Source organism: Canis aureus, chromosome 14 (genome assembly GCF_053574225.1).
Source record: "Canis aureus isolate CA01 chromosome 14, VMU_Caureus_v.1.0, whole genome shotgun sequence".
NCBI lineage: Eukaryota > Metazoa > Chordata > Mammalia > Carnivora > Canidae > Canis > Canis aureus.
The window spans coordinates 4,648,903-4,666,840 of NC_135624.1; the positions used below are offsets into that span (position 1 = coordinate 4,648,903).

The following is a 17,938-nucleotide window of genomic DNA, read 5'->3' on the forward strand; positions in this document are numbered from 1 at the left end:
TTAACGGAGAATGCATAGGCTCGGTAAACTTTCAACTGCTTCAGGGTCAGGGCTGATTCCATCTTAAGGCAAGTTTATGAGAGTGGCTGATGTGATACAGTTGTTTCTAGTAAAATCAGACTAGCTCTAAGGAGCCAATCTAAGTCAGTCTCTCAGTAAAATTCTATGAGAAACAGACTCCAACTCAGACACTATTGTAAACCCTGATATAATAAGGACTTGCCGCTGATTTAATCCTATTGAAAATCTTTAAGCAGCCATGAGACAAAATGGTTTCCACATTGACATCAGTGGAGTGAACCTTGGATTTCATCAGTATGAAGAATAGTTACCTTGTACACACAGTAGCCACTTTTTAGGAATTAACATCCGGAGTCATTTCAAAGCAGGTTGTTGTTTCTGATATAAAGGCATCTATTTTGATTAAGATCCAAGTCCCCAGAATGTGTCATTTTATTTTTTAAAAACTGAATTCATAACAAAAAGCAAACAAGTCAAACTTAAATTCAGAAGTTAGTATAAATCAAGTAGATCTAGTCTCCTTGAATGAAAAAAAAAAAAAAAAACAACCTATTCCAATTTTATGTGTGACATAGAGAAAGAGAGGGAGAAAGGATGAAAACTGTTTTCTGAGTTAAGACCTTCCATGCAGTTTCACCTGGAACTAATTTTTTTTCCATGAATTTAGAAGCTCCTGAAAATGAGCTTATCCTATGAAATCATATATGTATAAAAGGACAGACAGACACAAAAGTTTAAAGGTCAGCACTGCAGATAAAATCTCAAGTAGGATGTAAACTTGTGTGGGTAGTTTGGTATGTATACTTTTTTGTTTGTTTGTTTGGCTTATGCTGAAACACCCTGATAATGGTCAAGGTATTATAGTCTGTTTAGCGCTAGAACTGGTCCCTTTTTGTAATTTACAACCTTAATTAGAACAATAGACCAAACATGGGCTATAGTAAAGCACAACCTTGCCTGAACTATCTCCATGCTGCTTTTATTGCATTTAGCTCTGGTCTTGAAATGTGAATATTTGAACTGATACTTAGCAAGCTGTAGTGGCCTCATAGTGTTACTTCAAAGAGCCGGAAAAGTAACTTCATGAAAGGGAAAACTTGAAACTGTAGTACTCTACCATTCTGTTTGTTAAGCAGTGATGGGTATCATTAGTTCTGCTCTTTTGCATAATTACTGCAGTATTGTGAAAACCTTTTTTGCCATCAACTGGGAGCAATTATATCATGTGGGATCTGGTGGAACATGTGGCTTAGAGAAATAAATATAAAAAGCCCTTCTTTTCTAAGCCCTCTGTATCTGTAAAGCCCCAGTGCACACAGTACTTGTTCAAGTTTGGTTTTTAAGTAGAAAATAACATAAACATGTTTCCTGTAGAAGGCAGTTTATTCCTTATGAATTTTTAGTTAATGTGGCTTAGGCACATTTTACCTAGCATATCATTGAGCTGTGATGGTAATTCATGTATAAAATCACATATTCATCAAGTGCATGGCTGACACCAATGAAAATTTGAGACTTATGCTTTGTTGTTTACTTGATTAAATTAATTCATCAAGTTGAATTAAGTCTTGCGGAGTGTTATGACAATTTGCTCTTTGTGTAAAGCTTCCAGAGTAGGTTGTCTCCGTGTTAAAGTCATATACAATGAACCTCTCCCACCAGCATCACCCTACCCCATCCCAAAAAGCAAACTTCTAAAAGATACAGCTAGAAGAGTATGTTTGCAAATGTTTAAACAATGAGACACATAATTTTTTCAAGTCTGTCAAAATTCTTTGTGATTCCAGTATGTGATGCCATTAAAATACTGTAACTGATTTCTTTTTTTTTATTTGATTTTGTAAGATCTCTTCTTCTTTGAAAACACTACTACATTTTAGCAAGGGCAGTAAAATTAGAGTGTCACAGTGATATACAGATGTGATTGTCACTTTGATTTTGTGGTTTCACACTTGATTTTTTCATAATTTATAAGACATGAGAAATGATCCCGTGATTGGCAAAAGATATTTTAATGATGGTTAAAGTATGACTGTTGCATGGTCGAAATATTACTTCAGTGTTGCTGTTAATAGAACCGTAATTATAATAGGATGGTGGAAAAATATGTAGTTATATCTATGTTCAGTGTGTAGTTAAGGTTTGCTTAAAATGATAAATTAAAGCAAGTAAAGTGAGTTAAAACTTTGGAATAGATGCTGAATTGCCCTTTTTTGTCCTCCATCAAGGAAAAATTATATTTGTTTTAGAACTTGTTAATTCTCAAGAGGTTGGTTTCTACATATTTTTCTTTGAAAAATTATCCGTTTATTTGCAGCATTTTTATTAATGAGGCTGTCTTTTGAATGTGCTCGTTAAAAATGTTGATATGGCCAAACCAGAAGCTTCAGTCAGTCAAGCTTCTCATTCTGTGCTCCCAAATGACACTGAAGAACATCTAATTAATTTCATTTGAAATTATTTTAATGCAGTCTTTGGTATTATCACATACCTAAGTTTGGTTTTAGCCACCATTCCTGAGATACTATGGCTCTTGCCAGACTCCAGAGCGAGCTGGTAAACTTACCTATCTCCATATATTAAGAGGAGGAATTAGCTACAGCTCCCCAGCTACTAGTACAGCTTTCAGCACCTCTTCCATGGTGGCTAGTATCTGTGCCATGTATAGCTGTGAAAGGATGGGAAAATGCGCTGAAATGATCGAAGAAGTAAACTATCAGCTTGACATGTTTTCCTAGCTATTGAAAAATCTTCTCATATTGAAACCCATTGATAGTGAAACTGCAGAATTCCTCTGTTTTAAGTACCATCTGGTTGTGCTCAAGGCTTTAAAGCTGTTATCTTCGCATAAAATTTCAAGAGTCCTATACTTTTTTCTTCACCAAACTATCCATTTTTAAGCCACAAATATTTTTCCAGCTCTTTCAGATTTTATCTAAAAGTATATTTTAACAGTATTTAAATAGTTCTTAAGCAATAACAATTTATCTTGATAGATGGCATGCTGTGTTTTTTCATTTTATTTTAATTAGCCATTGTGGAACCAAATTCCCTTTTGTTTTAGTCTTTTAAATATTGTTTAATTATAGTTATCATGCCAGATATCTTAAAGGTTATTTTACCAATACAGTTTCATTTAACATAACCCATATGGAATCAATAGCCCAGTTTCCTAAAGTGAATGCTTGGAAAATCTTACATTCATATGTTAAGAGTACACATCCTTTCCTCATTAGTTGGAAAGTACAGGGATTTTGGCACGGGTTCTGTGTGGAAGCATTGTGCAGCTTTTATATGGATTTTGTTTTTAGCCTTTGATGACACTGTTTAGAATAGGAAGTATCTAATAAGTAAAGCATTTTGTCTCAAGTGCTGCCAGTGTGTTTAATATATGCCTGGAGGTCTGAAACATTATCTTCTTCACTGCAGTAATATGCATTTAATTCTCTGAAAGCAGAAGGTCGAACTTTTAAAAGGGACGCAAAGTACATTTTCAAACAGAATAATTCAAAACATATGGAAGAGGGGACCAGAGTAATGTACAGTTGGTTTTTATGGTTTAATCATGATCATGTTAATGCACACCAGTAGCTAATTAAAGAAAACTTTTATTGTTCATTTTAAATGAGTGAGGTAAAGAGTGGGAGAGCTGATGTAACAGCGCTGCCCAGAGATGCATGTTCCTGCTGCCCTCACTCACAGCAAGCAGATACTGCTCTTATTTGACAACTTGAATTATTAGTCCCCTCAGACAATAATAAAGCAAAAGTTATTTTCAGAGTTACTACACTGTGAACTTTTCTTTTTCCACAAAGGAGTAGTAAATTGATGCCCAAGTTTAGGGCTTAGCACACATAATTAATTATAAAACTTTTTTCAAGAGCAGGCCAGATAGTCTTTAGTATCATAGATAAATCTGCAGTGAACTGGTGACAAACCAATGGATTTTTAAATATGTCTCAAAAATCATCAGCTTATTTATTTCAGTGCTACAAATAGTGTGGAAACAGAAAAATGAAGGAAATCTTGGCTTTTAACCCAGTTTTAAGAATTTAGTTTCCCAGTACTGAGAAAGTTGTACTTTTTTGTTGTTGTTGTTTCAATGAAAGTCAGAGCTTCCATCTCTGGGTCACTGGTTCAAATTCCATTCTGCTCAGTAGTGACTAGAATTAGTTACCATCTGACTTCTGTTCAGTAACCTGCATGACCCAAGCTGATAGTTGCCATCCTGCCCTTGCTGGTTATTTATATCTCAAGATCAGGCTACTCGACATTCACTAGAGCTTAATGTGGCAATCTCAATATGTAAGGGCTAGACACTACATATCTTCACCTACAGGTGGTTTGTTTTGTCATGTTAACACCATTAAGGAACACTTAAATTGCTATCAGGAGGAAAATGTAGTTCTCTATGCATAGAAAGTAGTCTTACAGAGTTAAAAGTGGTCGCCTTTCCTGATAGAATAAAAATAGTTGAGTTCTGGATTTCAGTTTGCCACAGAATTCAACCTAAAGAAATTCTTCATTATTTCTTTATTACATTGTATACAGATAGTTTGTAATGCCTCATAACCTGGACAGTAAATCCTAGTTTTTTTCACATATGATTTGAGAATTCCTAGTGGGTGATGGATTTTGAGGTATATTTGAAATTTGTATAAAAGGAATAACTAAAAGCTTTAAAAAATAATTTTTTGATAATTGCCTTATTCTTTATTTTACTGAATCTTTAAGTTAAATATGTTCACTTGTTTATTCAGTCAGCACATAGTTATTAAGCTCTGCTATGTTACAGAGAGTATGGTGTGTGCTAGGAACACTAAAGGGGTTCCCTTTTACCCATAGCCTAATATCTGATTGACTTTGGACCTATTGATTAACGTCTCTAAGCCTCACTTTCCTCACCTGTGAAATGGGGCTAAAACTACCCCCTTCAAAGGGTTGTAACACTTAAAATAGAAAAGGTAGGTATGTGCTAACAACATTTGGCAAATAACAAACATACTCAGTGGTATTCTATTTTTTTTAATCTTCAATTGCTTATATTTGAATTGTTCTGAGACAGAACAGCAATGAAAAGTGCTATTAGTTTGTTATGAAAGTGTAAAAGCTGGAAAGACTAGCATATCTGGAAGGGTTGAGGAAGTCTTCACAAAGAAGGTGATTTTTTTTTAACTTACCCTTTATTGCATGCTACTGTGTATGTTCAACATATTATCTCATTTAATGCTGAAGCAACTTTGTGGGTTGAGTGTTAATGTCCTCAGTGTGTGTGAGGTTGAGAACCCAGCAGGGACTATGAGGATAAGCAAGCAGAAGTGTGGTCAGCCCACAAGATGGAGAGTACAGGTCAGGAAAGGGCCCATGAATATATCTGGAAAGACCTTAACGAGGACAGCATATGGGCAGGTCTGTGTCCACATGTATTTATATATGAACAATCATGTCTGCAGAGCAATTTTTTTAATTTAATATTCTATCAGAAACTAACATATCCATTTATGGATCCTCTCTTCAGCGTGCCAGGCTCTACAGTACTCCTTAGAAGCCAAGTGATATGGCCCAGTATCTCTGACAGTCCTTCAGCTGGTAAAAGAGACAGGACTATGGCAGCTGCCCATTATTCAGTATTTACAGTAGACCAGGCACTATGCTGACCTCTTTGGACAAATTAGCTCATTTAATCCTTATACTCTTGAGATCAAATTTAAATCCCTATTTTACGGATGAGGTTACATAGCCTTAGGTTTGTAATTTGTCTAAAATCATAGTCAGAAAATAATGCACTTGATCCCACATCCATCTGCCTCTAAAGCCTATAAATGTTTTAACACTACCTAATAATGCCACTACAGAACGCTGTAGGAGAAAAGTGAACTATGTGTAAAGTGCTAGGATCACCAGACAGGAAAAGAATGAGAACAATTCTCCGACAAGTGTCACTTGTTCTGAGCCTTATTAGATCTGCCAGCTACAGAAAGCTCAGAAGGGCACTCCAGGCAGGGAAGTAGCACCACCATACAGAAAGAATGGTTTAAAAGGACATAGTCCTCAAAGAACAGGACTAAGTTGCTTTTGCTTCAAGTATTTCATGTTGGACTTGTATAACTATGTATCTCCAACCACTTTAAAATCAATAGTCAAGAAATATTTTTAAAATGTTAATGATTGTTACATTATTGTCTTGAATTAGTTAACAGCCTTTAACATTTTCATAAGCAACTCATAATAATTTGTACCATGTGGAAAAATGATACTATATTTATCAATCAAATTAAAGAAAAGCCTAAGAAATGATAAGCAATACTCAGGGAAATGCTTTTCCATTGCTGGTGCTAATATAAATTAATGTAGCCTTTTTTGGAAGGGTGTTGACAGTATCAGTAACTAACCTTAAACTTTCTTGTACCATTTACCTAGTAATTCCACCTCTAGGAGCCTGTTCTAAAGAAAGATTATTAAATATTTTTCACAGAGGTTTGTTGGCAAAGATTAAAAACTGGAATATCCAATTATATGAAAATGGTTAAACAGATGTTCCTAACACTAATGAAGTATTATGCAGCTTTTTAAAACAGCTATGAGGAGTATATTAGCATTTGCCAGATTGGGGTACAGTTTGGCACTCTGGTATGATCATAACCAAATAGGGGCCGGAGGGGGCACCTTTGCACAGGTGGGGAAAAAATACTGACAGGAAGTGCACCAAGATATTACCACTGGTTATGTTTGGTGATAAGATGGCAGTTCGGAGGATTTTGTTTTTTTCTCAGATTGTCCATGATTTCAATGAATCTGTTACTCAGATGAAAAAGCAAGTGAAACATCTGTGTCTCCAATAGCATATCACAAACTGGGTGCTTGGAGAGACTTAAGAAAGGGAAACCAGAGAAGCAAAGCAGAGATCTCAGTGCTGCGCTGCCACCAAGTTGTTCTTTGTTCACCATGTAGGGAGTGGTTGATGGAAAATTTTGAGAATGAATAGCCTTTAGGGCACAAAGGAAAAATCCACCTTTGAGGACTTTAATTACTTACATTTTGCTTCATCACTTACGTTTACTCTTGTTTCAAGCCCTACTGTAGAGAAAAATAAACTTCATCTTGAATAAAATAATTCTATTTTAGTTTACTTTTCTTTGTCCTTCATAATTTTTAAGACTGCCGACTTTTCTCTCCTTCCTTCCTACCCAAACCTTACAAATTAATTCTGTAACGACAAGAGTAAACAATATAAACTACGTCTGCCTAAAATATAATTTCAACCAATAGTAATCATGCTTTGGAAATCAGTTTATTGCACTATTTGAAAAATCAATCTGAAGAATACTAATATAATTCTTTAAAGAGACATTTTAAAATGCATACTACTGTTAGTCCAAAGAAAGGAAGTCTAACTCAAAATAAGAGTTAGATGTCTATTTAAATAATAGAAATGCACATTTGATGCTTTCTTAAGTATTTCCTTGACATTTTAATATGAATAGTTTTTTGAACGGTCATTTTGTTTCTATGATCACTCTGATACAAGTTACACTGCTAGAACCATTTTAACCTCTTTATTACATCCTTTATATAGTAACACTTGGAATGTAACTAGTTTAAAATATTTTCTTTTTCCTTACAGATCTCTAAACAAGAACAAAAAAAAATGGATACATTTGATGGAAGCATGGCTGAAACCTCATCTCGGTACAGTGGTGCCCAGGATAGTGGAATTGGCAGTGACAGTGTTAAAATCAGAATAGTACAAATAGAACAGCACAGCGGTACCAGTCAGCATCGCATTGCCCGTCCCTCACGCCAGTCATCAATTGTAAAAAATCTCAATTTTATTCCCTTTGACATATTTATTACTGCGAGTAGAATCTCACTAATGACTTATTCCTGCTCGGCCATACCCAAATCAAAATCGCAAGTACATAAGGATAATGAAAAAACAGGCAAGAGTTCATTAAATCTCCCAGAAGTTGACTCAGATGTTGCTAAGCCCAGCCAGGCATGTATTTCTACCGTAACAGCAGAGGATCTCTTGAGCAGTAGAGTATCTTTTCCTTCAGGGAAAAAAATAGGGGTCATCTCTCTTGAAAGTCTTCATGCATCCACAAGGTCATCTGCTAGACAGGCACTTGGTATAACTATTGTTCGGCAGCCTGGACGAAGAGGAACTGGTGACTTGCAGCTGGAACCTTTTTTATACTTTATTGTGTCCCAGCCTTCTTTGCTTCTAAGCTGTCACCACAGAAAGCAGCGAGTGGAAATATCCATTTTTGATGCTGTCCTTAAAGGGGTAGCCTCTGATTACAAATGTACAGGTAAGAGCCTTCGAATTTACTGGAATGCTAATAACTACTACACACTAAGTTTTATTCCCATTGTATCAAGATCGATCAAACAGAAAACAGCTGGCAGACCAGACAAGACTTTTCTCTGTAGAATATGTAAATATGTAAAGTTCATGTCCCACAGCTGAATCATGTGTAAGTAAATGTTTGAACTGTATCAAGGTTTAGCCTCAGCGTTCTTACCGTGCCTCTGAATATTCTTTTTTTTTTTTTTTTTTTCAAGAGCTGAATGAAACAGGGGTTCTCTCTGGCCTGTAGAAATGCTTAAGAATTTCCAGTGATTGGGAAGTAAAGCTTTTTTTCATAGTAATAGCCTATAGGTATGCTTTTCATATTAACGTAGCTGTTCAGGTTGAAAAAAAAAACTTTAGAAAATGAAGTTTATTGTTTGGTATTTTTTTGATCTAATCATCTTGCTGTAACAGCATTATATTAAATGTATTTGAAAAGGTTTATTATAAGATGGTTTGAAGATGTTTATACATGTATAACAAACACATTTATTAGTAGTATTGGCCAACTGGCTTTTATTTCTCCATCCATACCTTTCTTATAACCAGAGAGAATCCTATATTATAATAATTATATTGAACTTCTGAAGCTTGTTACCTTTTAAGAGTAAGAAGGTGATCAGGCGTTCAGATTTAAAACATATTGGCTATTAAATGGTAAGGGCTAATGGAAACAGGGTCAAACAGGGTATAGAGAGACCTTTTCCTTGAATTAATGTAGAATTAGAGAATTGGCTGGAAAACTGGACAGGGAAGGGTATCCTGGCCATCTAAGATTTGGTATCAGAAGATGGTCCTAGCAAGCTCAGGTATAAATCAGGCATTTTATTGCTATCAGGTGGTCTCATCTAGCAGATGGAAGCCAGCACTGAGGCATTTGGAGAATTTGTCCAATCTGGAAGTCAGGCTGATTCATTCTTGGCATTGAGGAGAACCATTTTTCACCGCAGGCTTCTGGAGATTAGATGGCTGGTGTGGGGATCAGGATTCATTTCAGCCCAAGGTCGGAGGATCCCTTGGCTCTTGCTGAAGTGTAGTACAAGTCCCCCACTTTAGAAAAGGATAACTAGCCAGTTGCTAAGGAAGAGCAACCTGGGGCGCCTGGGTGGCTCGGCGGTTTGGTGCCTGCCTTTGGCCCAGAGCATGATCCTGGAGTCCCAGGATCGAGTCCCAGGTCAGGCTCCCTGCATGGAGCCTGCTTCTCCCTCTGCCTATGTCTCTGCCTCTCTCTGTGTGTCTCATGAATAAATAAATAAAATCTTAAAAGATTACAGGGTGCATATCAAAGATGTACATTTGAATTACAATTAGTTCTTAGGTTGAAATATAAAGTGCTTTCTGTTTAAAAAAAAAATCCTTGGGGGCACCTGGCTGGCTCAGCCAGGGAGCATGCAACTCTTGATCTCAGGGTTGGGAGTTTGAGCCCCATGTTGGGTATAAAGATTACTTAAAAATAAAATTACCTTTCTTACACAAAATGTATCTTCTTGGACATTTACATTATCCAAAAAGAGTTATCCGTATAAGGGCAGCCCTGGCAGCTCAGCTGTTTAGCGCCACCTTCAGCCCAGGGTGTGATCCTGGAGACCCAGAATCGAGTCCTGCATCGGGTTCCCTGCATGGAGCCTCCTTCTCTCTCTGCCTGTGTCTCTGCCTGTGTGTGTGTGTGTGTGTGTGTGTGTGTGTGTGTGTGTGTGTCTCATGAATAAATAAAATCTTTAAAAAAAAGTTATCAGTATAAATATCATATTTCTTAAAAATTAATTTCATTATTTGGAAACATTTATCAGAAAGTCAGTAGTTAAAATACAATGCTAATTGAAAAAGCACCTAGCACATACTGACTACTTATTTTGTGCCAAACATTGTACTAACTTCTTCAAATGTGTTATCTCATTTAAACCTTTTAACAACTCTATGGGAAATGTTATGTATTATCCCATCTTAGAAAAGAGGAAACTAAAGTTTGTAGAAGTACTTGTCCAACATTACAAACCTAGCAATAGACAGAACTAAAATTCAAAACAAGATTTCTTGGACTCAGTATTTGCACAGATCCAAAAAGAAAAAATTGGTTGGACTCCTGAGTCTGGTCTCTCGACCCATATGCATCCCAGGAGTGGAAAAGAAATGTGAATCTGCAGTTCTCTGTGAGCCTTTGTTGTCCACACCAGAACATGCAAATGGTTCTGTCTGTAACATTGTAACTGGTGAATTTTTGTATGTTAAATGTGTTGTGATATGACTACACAGTACAGTCTCTCTTGGTAATATGACAGACCTGAGTTTAACCTCTAACTCTGTTATTTTCAAGATGCATTCCTAACACATGGGGCAGTTATGAAACTGAAAATAGGTAATTCATGAAAATACTTAGCATTCAGTCAAGCAAAATAGTAGGCCTTCATAAATGTTTGCTGTTACTGCTTTAGCTATTATTATTATTATATAGCAGAACAATTATGAAGCAAAAGCCTAGAATTTAATATTGGCCTTGCCAGGAAATACAGGATGATCTCAACCAGGTAGTTCACTCTCTTGAGGTTCTATTTCCTTATCTGTTATATGTGATAGTTATAAGTCCATTCCAGTTCTAAAGTTCCAGTATTCTGTAACTTGGAATTCATCTCCCCATATTCACCTTCCTAAAAATATTTTAACTATACTGCTTCAGCCTCAGGGAGTTGACATCTGTAAGTGAGTACCCTATCAGAATAAAAATTATTTTAACTTGTTTTAAATATGGAAATTTTCTTTTGACATTCTAGTGGAACACAAACTCATTTATTCAATATTTTAAATACATAAATTTTATTAAATGTTAAGTTATTTTTTAAAAACTGATCTGGGGAAATTTCTGTCTTAAATTGGTCCACTTTAGTGAACAATCCAAGTCCCATTACCAATTTAGTTAATCAGAAACATTTCACATAGCACTTTTCCATCCTGAAGGAAAGACTGTTACACGTCCAGGGTTCTTTTGAAGCCCTGTGATCATGTGGGCGAGAAAACAGAAAAATATGAATGCCAATAATATTAATATTCAAGGGGAGTAGAAGCAGTAAAGTAGAGGTGGCTGGTTTCATTTCTGGATTCTAAAGTGTAACAGTCACTACAGTGTCTTAATTGGAGGGATAAAGAGGGGTATCACCATGAAGCTAACTTTGTAAGAAAGGTCCAGAAAAACTTCATAAGTTAATAATGAAAGAGGTGACATATTATATCTTTCTGCAGTATTTATATTCTTATTATTTATTTATTGAGATATAATACAGTATTATATTAGTTTCAGGTATACAACCTAGTGATTCAACGTTTGTATACGTTGTGAAATGGTCACCACAGTAAGTCCAGTTAACATCTGTCACTTCATAAAGTTAATACAGTGTTGTTGACTGTATCCCCCATGCTGTATTTTTATCCCCAAGACTTAACATATTTTATACCCGGAGGTTTGTACATCTTAATTTCCTTCACCCTTTAGGGCCTCCCCTTTGGCAACTGCCAGTCTGTTTTGGGTATCTGTGAGTCTGGGTTTTGTTTTGTTTTGTTTAGATCCCATATATTAAATAAAATTATATGGTATTTGTCTTTCTCTATTTGACTTATTTCACTTAGCATAATACCCTCAAGGTCCATCCATGTTGTCAAAAGTAGCAAGATTTCATTTATTTTAATGGCTTAGTAGTTTTCCAGTGTGTGTGTGTGTGTGTGTGTGTGTGTGTGTGTGTGTGTGTATGATGTATACACATGGTAGCTTTAACTTTCTGAGGAACCTTCATGCTATTTTCCATAGTGGCTGCACTAATTTACATTCCCACTAACAGTGTTCAAGCATTTCCTTTTCTCTACATCCTCACCAACACTTTTTATTTCCTCCCTTTTTGGAAATAACCATTCCTGCAGGTGTGAGGTGATATCTCATTGTGGTTTTGATTTGCATTTCCCTGATGATTAGTGACATTGAGCATTTTTTCAGATACCTGTTGGCCATCTGTATGTCTTCTTAGGAAATATGTCTATTCAGATCCTCTACCCATATCTTACTCAGATTGTTCACTTTTTAGTTAAATTATATGAATTTTTATGTATTTTGGATATTAACCCCTTATTAGATATGTCATTTACAAATGTCTCTTCCCATTTAGTAGGCTGTCTTCAGTTTGTCCGTGGTTTCCTTCACTGTGCAGAAACTTTCTAGTTTGTTGTAGTCCTTTGATTAGTTTTGCTTATGTTTCCTTTGTTCTGGAGTCAGATCTAAAAAGATATCACTAAGACTGATATGAAGGAATTGCTGCCTATGTTTTCTTCTAGTAATTTTATGGTCTGAGGTCTTACATTGAAGTCTTTAATCCATTTTGAGGTGATTTTTATAGATAGTATAAGATAATGTCTAGTTTTTCATTCTTTTTGCACATAGCTGTCCAGTTTTCCCAACACCATTTACTGAAGAGACCATCCTTTCCCAATTGTATATTCTTGCTTTCTTTGTTGAACATTAATTGAATATATATGTGTGGGTTTATTTTTGGGCTTCCTATTTTATCCCATTGATCTATGTGTGTTATGTCAATGGCATACTGTTTTGATTAGTGTAGTTTTGTAGTATACTTTAAAATCTGGGAGCTTGATATCTCTGGCTTTGTTCTTTCTTAGGATTGCTTTGGCTATTCATGGTCTTTTAGGATTATTTGTTCTAGTTGTGTGAAAGATGCTATTGGAATTTTGATAGGAATTGCATTGAATTTGGAGATTGCTTTGGTGGCATAGACATTTTAATAATATTAATTCTTTCAGTCTATGAGCATGGAATATCTTTCTATTTATTTGCATCATCATCAGTTTCTTTCATCAGTGTCTAAAGTTTGCAGTTTACAGGTCTTTTACATCCTTAGTTAAATTTATTCCTAGGTATTTATTCTTTTTTATGTAATTGTAAATGGAATTTTTTCCTTGATTTCTCCTTCTGTTACTTTCATTATTAGTGTATAGAAACATAACACACACATATTTTTATATATTAATTTTTTTAGCCTACAACTTTACTGACTTCATTTATTACTTCTAACAGTATTTTAGTGGAGTCTTTAGATATTATTCCCCTGTCTTCTTTCCTGTGTGGTTTCTGATGAAATCCATGGTAATCACAATCATTATTTCCATATATGTAATGTGTTGATTTTCTCTAGTGGCTTTCAAGACTTTTTTTCTCTATATTTGTTTTCTAGAGGTTGATTATAATGTGTCTGCTTAAAATTCTACTTAAAATTCCTTAAGTATTTTTCTGCACTAATCCTTCTCCTCTTTTTGAGGGATACCAATGTTAAACTTTTTAAAATTATTACAGAGATCCCTGAGACTATTTTTTTCTTTTTTCCTATTATCTTTCTTCTTCTCTATTCTTCATATTAGATAATTTCTATGGAATATTCCAGTTCTAAAATGTTTGGTTCTTTTCTGTAGTTTCCATTTCTCTTCTGAGAACTTCTACATTTCCACTCATTTCAAGCATGTTTACCTCACCTCATGAAGCATATTTATAATACCTGCTACAGTCTTAAATGCTGTGTCACTGCTGCCATAGCACAGCCATTGCACTCTGTGCCCCCATCCCCATACACTGTGCCCACTCTTGGGGCAAAACCAGGGGAGAAAAAAGAAATATAAAAGGCAGCAGAGTTTCCTGTACCTCTGAAACATCAGGGGCCTTATTTCCCAGACATAAGGACTTTGGCTGTTCTTGCCATCATTGTGACCACAACCTAAGACTCCCTCTCAGTCAACATTGGAAGAGAAAAGAGAAAAAAGAAAAGAAAATGGGAAACCCACCATTGTAGGTGTCACATCCTCAAGTCTGACTCCCCTCCCCAATCTGCTTTGCTCTTGTTTACTTTTTAGAGTCCTCAGGCATTTGTGTTTTGTATTTTCTCTCAAGTTTTTGATTGTAAGCAGCATGAGAGTTAGATTGCATTGAACTTATTACAATTTTGGCTGGCACCAGAAGTCCTGCAGTTTTAAAACAATAAAATTATTTTGTAGTCTATTAGCCAAGACATGGTCTTCTGAGAAACTTAACACAGGATTTCCTCCAAAAGTGATACTTTGAGTATCTGAACATGATCTTTGCTTAATGGTGACATGGGCAGAATCAAGTTAATGCTGACAACTCCCCAGGAGCAGCTCATTCATTATAGTATATTAACTGATCTGTGCTCATAGATGTAAAGGGTGGTAATTTTGTTCTTTCTCTGAGTTCCTGAGGGATATCCTTTCATAGATTTTTAAATCAAGTTAGAAGTTAGAAATGCTGTGAAATTCATTGTCCATCACGTCAATCGGCCTTCTTCTCAGCACATGTGACTGATACATATGTGTGTATATTATATATGCCATTTATGCACATACCTATTTTAAAAAACCTAAATTCTATTAGAGGCTACCCAGAATAGATGATAAATGAAATCTATATTTGTACCTGTACCTACATCCTTTTTTTTTTTTTTTTTTTTTTGGAAACCTAAAATAAAACAGAAGTGAAGACAACTGTTTTTTTTTTTAAGATTTTTATTTATTCATCAGAGACACACAGAGAGAGAGAGAGGGGCAGAGACACAGGCAGAGGGAGAAGCAGGCTTCATGCAGGGAGCCCGACATGGGACTCGATCCTGGGTCTCCAGGGCCACACCCTCAGCTGAAGGCGGCGCTAAACCGCTGAGCTACCTGGGCTGCCCAAGACAACTGTTTAAATTTTGAAATGTTAATAAAATATCCCTAATCCTCATAATTTAGTGATCTTAAATTATACCAGCTATACCTGTAAGTATATAGGGTGGTTTGTTTTACCCTCCGTAATTTAAAAAATGGCAGTTTATCTAAAGCCTAAATTATCAACTTGAATTCTTATGACTGTTAATATTAATAACCTATACATGATCTTCCATGTGGTCCAGGTAGATAATATATCTGTGAGCCAATACGTTTCTTCTTAAAATATTACAATAATGTGACAGTGGCTTTCCCGTGCCCTTACCTGGAGCAACCTCTGACAGAAATGAGATCTTCTGCCAGCACCTTTATATGTAGCAGCTGTAATAATGGCGGTTCTCATTTAAATAAAGGTGGTGTATAGTTGTTTTTAACCTAATCTTATTAGTTGTGTTTATAAATACTTAAAATTTGGTATTTATTTTGTTTAAGGTAATGGAGTCCAGATTTGAAATTGCCTCATATCTTGACTATGCGGCCCAGGGCAGACTTAAAAAGTCATTTTTCTTCTTGTTTGTTTGGGGCTTTTTGTTTGTTTTTGAAGAAATGACTGTGCCATCTGGTCAGTTGGGAAAGAGATGAGCCATTCCGAGGGAATCCGAATAACCCCCTTAGTTCCTCAGCAGTCAGGTAGTCCAGTGGCTTAGTACTCAGTGTGTGACAGGACTAACCAGTTGGAAGACAGCTACTTCCACCATCCTGTAGCTTCTTTACCTTACTGGAATTTTTCAAACATTGGCTAGACTAAAATATAGAAATTAAACTCAAATACAATTTATACTGAAAGATCAGGTAATAACACATTTACATGTGTGACAGAAATATCCACAACATGCTATCTGTAGGATGGGATACTTGCCACATTTTAAAGTTTTATAAATATTACCTATATGACTTCAGGTCTAATTGAGAGGCAAACATGGAATAGAGAGAGTGGGACCCAGTCCTGAGTTCTAATCCCAGCCCTGCTGCATAACAACCATGTGACCTCAGACAAGTTATTTCATCTTCCTAAGCCTCGGTTCCTTATCTAGAATATGTGGAGAACACTGGTAGCAACCTCCCAGAGCTGATGTGAGAATTAAGTGATGTGTATGGAACTCTCAACTAAGTGTGTAGCACGGGGCTCCAGAAATGTTAATATTGTTGTTGCTTTTATCATCATTGTTAACATCTTTAAGTTGAGTTTAAAATAGTGGTTGTAATTGGCCAAAAAAATTCACATCATTTTAGTGCAATTTATAGCTGTTGTGTAGTTTGAAATTTTTCAGTTGCAGTAATTGGCTTCTTTACCCTTTCATGAATAGGTCTGCAGAAAATGTGCCAAAGACATCTGAGTAAACCAACGGTTGGAAAATCATAAACTGCCTTCTTACACCTCATAAATCATATCTTGATTTCATTTAGTTATTGTGACTTTAAGAGAAGGATCGAATTACATGTCTTTTTAGAATTAAAGGTTTTCCTAATGTTTCTGGAAAGGTTTAGAATTAACCTGTGACTTTAGTGTCATAATGATCACAACTTGAACATTTATCTGAAAATTTAGCTGCTGGGAACATTTCTTGCCGGCCAGTAATATGAAATGAAATTATTACTTTGACAGAAATCAGCAAGTAAGTAGGTCTCATAAAAGGAACTCTAGTGTATCACTAAGGGAGAGTTGTGGGGAGAATGTTAAATAAGTTGATCCAGCCAGCAGGGGGAATTAACATATGGGGAAGGATATTGGAATGGAAATCAGAAATTCTGACTTGTAGTCTTGGCTCTAATACCAAGATTCTTTGATGCAAATAACTAAATTTCTTGGTGCCATAATTTCCTTATCTCTAAAATGGGTATAATAACATCTGGTCTTTGTAGTTTCATAGCTTAATCTCAGCTCTAATGAGATATTTATGAAAAGTCTTGGAACTGTGAAATACTCAACTGTAAGTGGGGACTTATGTAGTTATTAGCAGTAGAAGGAAGAGTTAAATGGACCTTCCTTTCTGAACATGAGAAAAAAACTAGTATCCTGGCCCTTTTGGCATCCATATCAATCATCAGCATTTACTTAAAATGAATGGGACATGGGAGGAATCATTTGAAGACAAGGAGTTAGTTGACTTTCAATGTGAAATAACTCGGACTTTGCTCAGAATAGACAAGAGGCTTACAATTAGGATTAGTTGATCTTCCTTGTATGACTACACTTTTTTAACTGAACAGCACCCTGGTTTTACTTGCACTGAATTTTAATTAAATGTCCTGTAAAACATCTGAAACCCACATTAGAATTTAACATGAAAACAACCAGATAGGAAAGGGGTCAATAATACCACAAAGCAGCGTAGAAAATAAGTTAACAGGAATTCATTGAATGATATTTCAGATATTATTTGCTGGTTAGTATCATCAAATATAAACAATGTATCTCCTTTTAGCAAGATATGGAAGACTTGGTTCTAAAAGTAAGAGCCAATTGGCACTGATAATCACACATCACAGCAGCCATTTTAATCCTTCCTCTTCTTCTTCTTCTGGGCTGCAAGCTTGGGATTTCAAACCAAGAAACCTCCTCTTCCTCTTCCCATCACATCTTATGGAATACAAGATACAATGCATGGGAAAAAAGGGTTTATGGAGTTAGCCGAATGCCTGGGTATCAACAGGAAGATGGTGGTGGCACTTACCTTGCATCCATAGCAATTTAGAATTGGTTTCTTGGTTGATTTTGCTGCTCTGACATTGAATTGCTTCTGTGTTTTAAAGATCTAGGTTCCTTCACAATATAATTTTTAGGCATTTTAGGTTTTT

General features: G+C 35.7%; 1 protein-coding gene across 11 annotated transcripts in view; it reads left to right on the forward strand.

Moving 5' to 3' along the window:
* The window catches only part of VPS13B (vacuolar protein sorting 13 homolog B), a 718,401-nt gene that overhangs the window by 511,890 nt on the left and 188,573 nt on the right, over window positions 1–17,938 (forward strand). For all 11 annotated transcript variants that reach the window (XM_077846720.1, XM_077846711.1, XM_077846713.1 and 8 more), the window contains one exon: window positions 7,646–8,333. In XM_077846720.1, coding sequence (XP_077702846.1) covers window positions 7,646–8,333 — 688 coding nt within the window. The remainder of the gene's footprint in view (window positions 1–7,645; window positions 8,334–17,938) is intronic.